This window comes from Cebus imitator, unplaced genomic scaffold (genome assembly GCF_001604975.1).
Source record: "Cebus imitator isolate Cc_AM_T3 unplaced genomic scaffold, Cebus_imitator-1.0 Scaffold123, whole genome shotgun sequence".
In the NCBI taxonomy this organism is placed as follows: Eukaryota; Metazoa; Chordata; class Mammalia; order Primates; family Cebidae; genus Cebus; species Cebus imitator.
In genome coordinates, this window is record NW_016107438.1 from 484,420 (window position 1) to 489,502 (window position 5,083).

At 34.5% G+C, this 5,083-nt stretch overlaps 1 protein-coding gene across 4 annotated transcripts in view; it reads right to left on the minus strand.

The window, feature by feature from the left end:
* The window catches only part of CNOT6L (CCR4-NOT transcription complex subunit 6 like), a 107,596-nt gene that overhangs the window by 39,954 nt on the left and 62,559 nt on the right, over nt 1-5,083 (minus strand). For all 4 annotated transcript variants that reach the window (XM_017540029.2, XM_017540031.2, XM_017540033.2 and 1 more), the window contains exon 5: nt 1,850-1,939. In XM_017540029.2, coding sequence (XP_017395518.1) covers nt 1,850-1,939 — 90 coding nt within the window. The remainder of the gene's footprint in view (nt 1-1,849; nt 1,940-5,083) is intronic.

A 5,083-nucleotide genomic window follows, 5' to 3' on the forward strand; every position in this document is an offset into this window, starting at 1 on the left:
AATAGAAAAAACTTCCTTCATCAGATGAAGTTTATCTCTATAAAAACTACAGTGAATAGGATACTTAATGAAAAATTATGAAATTAGACAATGATGTCTATTATCACTACTTTAGTTAGTATAATAAGTGCAGGTTGGCAAGAAAATTAAAAGAGTTAGAAATGGAGTAACGCAACTCTCATTACTTGCAGATGACATAATTGTATAAATTAAAATAAAAAATGCATTAACATTAAAAACTATTTAGTAAAGTGTCTGAATATGTTCTTTAGCAAGGCATTTAGTAAGTATTTAGGAAGATGACTGAATACCAAAAAATATACAAAACTCAATTGTATTCCATAAATCAGCCATTAAGATAGTAAGATATAGCTTTAAAATGACTATTTTTAAAGACAATTAAAAAGTCAATATTTAGAATAAATGTAATATAATATGGTCAAGCCCACTACACAGAAACCTAAAACTCAATATTGAATGAAATTATAAAAGGCATAACAAATAAAAGAATAGGATCCACTGTTGTAAATGTATCAATTATTTCCAAAGCAATCTATAGATTCAATATAATCCCAAATAAAATCTCTACATTTTGGTGAGGGGAGAGAATTAAAAACCTCATTCCAAAAATTTTAATAAAAATACAAGGTAAAAGAACACAGAGGCCAGAACTAGCCAAGATTCTTTAGAATAGGTCAGGGAGGAAGACTTACTCTAGTGGATTACTCTACTCAATCTCAAGACCTTTTTATAAAGCTGTCCATAATTAAACACTGTTACATTGCTATAAAGACTCACAGAATAGAATAGAGAATCCAGAAACAGACCTACACATACACTGACACCTGATTTATGACAAAGATAACACTAAAAAACAGTAGTGAAAGGACAACCTAATCAATAAATGGCTCAGGCAATATAAAATACATATAAAAAAGTTATAAAACCTAATTCTAAACAAGTTAAAACAAAAAGTTTCTAGATAATGACATAGGAGAATATACTCATGATCCATAGTATGAAAAAGTTCTTAAAGAGGATAAAAGCAGTACCGTAACAGAAAAGGTCAACAAATTGGACTGGTGTACATTAAAATTCTTCTGTTTGTCAAAAGACAAATTAAGAGAATGAAAAAGTTAATAAAAGCATGTGAGCAAGTATTTGCAACATATTACCAACACAAAGCTTGTATCTAAAACATACAAAGAACTCCTTAAAAATTAAACACACACACACACACACACACACACACACACACGAAATTATATACACACACAGCACACACATATGGCTAGATCGACTAGCTACATCTATACAGACAAAAGAGATATTTAATTTTAAAGTAAGTTAGAAACTGCATACATATGCGATGTATACAACTTAAATTGCCACATATTCCTAATTATTTACTAAGAAGACCTCTGTAACGAATTTGTTGATTTCCATTGATCAACTCTGAATCTTTTTTTTTTGAGACAGAGTCTCACTTTGTTGCCAGGCTGGAATGTAGTCTCAGCTCACTGCAACCTATACCTCCCAAGTTCAAGCGATTCTCCTGCCTCAGCCTCCCGAGTAGCTGGGACAACAGGCACACGCCACCACGCCCAGCTAATTTTTGTATTTTTAGTAGAGACAGAATTTCACCATGTTGGCCAGGATAGTCTCTATCTCTTGACCTTGTGATCTGCCCACCTCGGCCTCCTAAAGTGCTGGGATTACAGGCGTGAGCCACCCCACCCGGTCCCCATAAGCAATTATAAAAAACAGATGCTCTTGAGCAACATATGATATGTTAGCTGGTTAACAGTATCTGTAGAATTTATTTTACAGCTTTGTCACTAATAGTTACCTGCAAGATTGTCAAGCATGAAGTTCAGTAGCTTTCGAGTTCCATCTGGGTCCTGGTATAAGTTGAGAATATCCTGTGATAAAGGATTGCCTAAAGCAGAAGACAAAAATAAAATCTATAAAACTTATAACTGCAGGACAGAAATGTATACTACAAGATAAAATACTAATTTCCTAAATTTAATTTACTTTATTTAATCTATTACATACATTTTTAAAATGTAAATATTCTCTTTAAGATAGTCATAAAGAAAAACTTCAAAATCTTCAAACTCTAAAATTTGGGCTTATCCAAAACATATGTATACATATACATAAAAAAGCATATATATTAATCTTAGTCAATTCTGAAGTAATATCACAACCTGGCACCCTGAAGTAACCCCACAAATTCTACATTAATCTTTAAAGATCCACATTTATCTTTTCAGACCTATAGGAGAAAGAATGAGTGATATCTTATAGATGGAACTTCCAAAAGTGGTATCTTAAAGATATCACTTATTCTTTCTCCTATAGGGCTATTTGTCTTTGAGTTAGAATATGGTCTGAAAAGTAAATGGAGGTCTTCAAATATAAATATTCTAAGGGGTCATCTTACAATATTTATATTACATATAGGGAAAACAAATATATTTCAAGTAAAAAGAAAATGTGTTACCATGTTAGTAAAATGTGAGAAGAAAATAACTTTGTTATAACAATAATTAGGAATGCATCAGTATTAAGGGTACAGATATATCATACATCAAAGAACACACTATTGGTAACAGACTATAGAGTCCCTTAAGAAGTAAAGGAGGTATTCATTAAGACAAGCATGCAACAACAGTCTAACATTCAAATTTCAAAAAATAAAAACCATGGAACTTCCAAAAATGAAGGTTCTAACTGTTAAATAATAAATCAACCAAACCTTCAATGCAACACATACATACCAGCACATCTACAAATTTTTTTTCAGACAGTCTCACTCTGCTGCTCAGGCTGGAGTGCACTGGCACAATCTGGTCTCACTACCACCTCCACCTTCCAGATTGAAGAGATTCTCGTGCCTCAGCCTCCCAAGCAGCTGAGACTACAAGCACCCGCCACCACACCCACTAATTTTTGTATTTTTAGTAGAGACAGGGTTTTGCCATGTTGGCCAGGCTGCTCTGGAACTCCTGGCCTCAAGTGATCCACCCATCTCAGCTTCCCAAAGTGCTGGGATTACAGGCATAAGCCACTGTGCCTGGCCTAAAAAAAATTTTTTAATGACCAACCAAGTGTTATAAAGAATGTAGAATACCTTGAATTCTTCTACTTCAATTCAATTACTAGAAAATGGTATGAATACTTTGGAAGTCTGGTTAGTAGTTCCTAATTGACTGGAAAGTGGGAAGAGGAAACTTCCTGCGGTGACGGAACTATTTCATATCTTGATTTAGGTGCTGGCTATTAAGGTATATACCTTTGTCAAAGTAAGTGAAGCTGGGTTTTAAATATTTGGATATTTTACTGAATTAATTATAACTCCAAGTACTAGGGGGAAAAACTCTTGATGAATTAGTTAGGCAGCAGATACAGCTGAAAAGAAAATCAGTCATCAAGAAAAACAGATTCCAAGAAAATTAACCAAAATGCCTCACTGAGAGTCACAAAGATGGAAAACATAAGACAGTAAAAGATGGAAGTTAGGATAAGTTAAGAAATTGGAGTTCTAGAAAGAGAGAACAAGACTTAAGTTTTGACCTAACATGTAAAGATTTTAAAAGCTGTCACTCCTGTCCTCACAATTGAGGTCATAGGACAAACTGCTGTCCCAAATACAAACAAGCAGATACAGAGAATCACAATTTATGGGCAGCAGAAGTCCAAAGCTAGACCTAATATCAGTAGAACACTTTAAACTCTAATTGACAATTGACAAAATTGCTGGAGGCTCCATATAGATTCACTTGAGAGTTAAAAACTCCAAGAGGGCCTAGTCTTAAGGGGTTCCCATACTTTCTTAAATTTTACTTCCAGGGGTTCTACCAGGTTCCACTATAAAGACTGGAGAAAAATCCCCTCATTCTTCCAAAAGGGGGCAAGAGAAAGTGACATTCTCTTTAATAAGTACTATCTTCAAAGGAAACTATTTTTCCAGAATCTAAGTTTTCCCAAAGTTTAACAGACCTAGAGTAAGAGAAAGGCCCTCTCTAGCCTTTGACAACATGTAGGGAAATAGTCAACTCTGACTCACTAAGACAGACCTAATTATAGGACTATAGGACACTTCCTCTTCCTCCACACCTTATGACTACATCAACAGCTACGGCAAACAGTAAATATCTCTAACTCCTAGCCAGAAAGAGAGATTAGGGAGAGACGTGAGAAAAGAAAATATCTGAAGAGTAAAGGCTGCAAATTTTCAAAAACCAATTTTTCAAATCAATGAACAAGATGCAGAATATATACAAAGAAGTTTATGAAAGGATTTCATTTAAAAATAGATTGTAGTGCAAACTAGAAAATGCCAAATGATAGAAGACTTTAAAACAAGATGGGTCAAAAGGACGAATCATATCAAAAGAATGAACAGGAGAGTGACAAGTATCAACAGCAACAACAGGGAATACAATAAAATAGCATCTCCAAAGAGTTACAAGGTTTATAATTGAGACTTCAAACACTCCGATGTTATTAACAGAAAAAAGTACACACAAAAAATTAGTAAGGACGAAGAACAGAACACTGTCAACCAACTTGACCTATTATTTACATAATACTCCACTCACAAACAAAAAAATATGCATTCTTTTCAAGTGCATATGAACATGCACCAAGTGAGACCATATTCTGAGCCAGAAAACAAACTGTGACAGATTAAAAAAAAGCATACAAATAAACAGTCATGGCCTGACAAAATAAAACTAGATACCAATAGACAAATACCCAGAAAAATTCCCAAATATTCTGAAATTAAACATCACACTTCTAAATATTCCATAAGCTAAAAAGGATGTCACAAGGAGATTTTTAAATGTTTTAATTGGTCTGGGCATGGTGGTTAACAACTGTAATCCCAGTGCTTTGGGAGGCCAAAGTGGGAGGACTCCATGAGGCCAAGAGTTCAAGACCAGCCTAGGCAAAATAGTGAGACCCCGTCTCTACAAAAAAAATTGAAAAATAGCAGGGCGCGGTGGCTCACGCCTGTAATCCCAGCACTTTGGGAGGCCAAGGCGGGTGGATCACGAGGTCAAGAGATCGA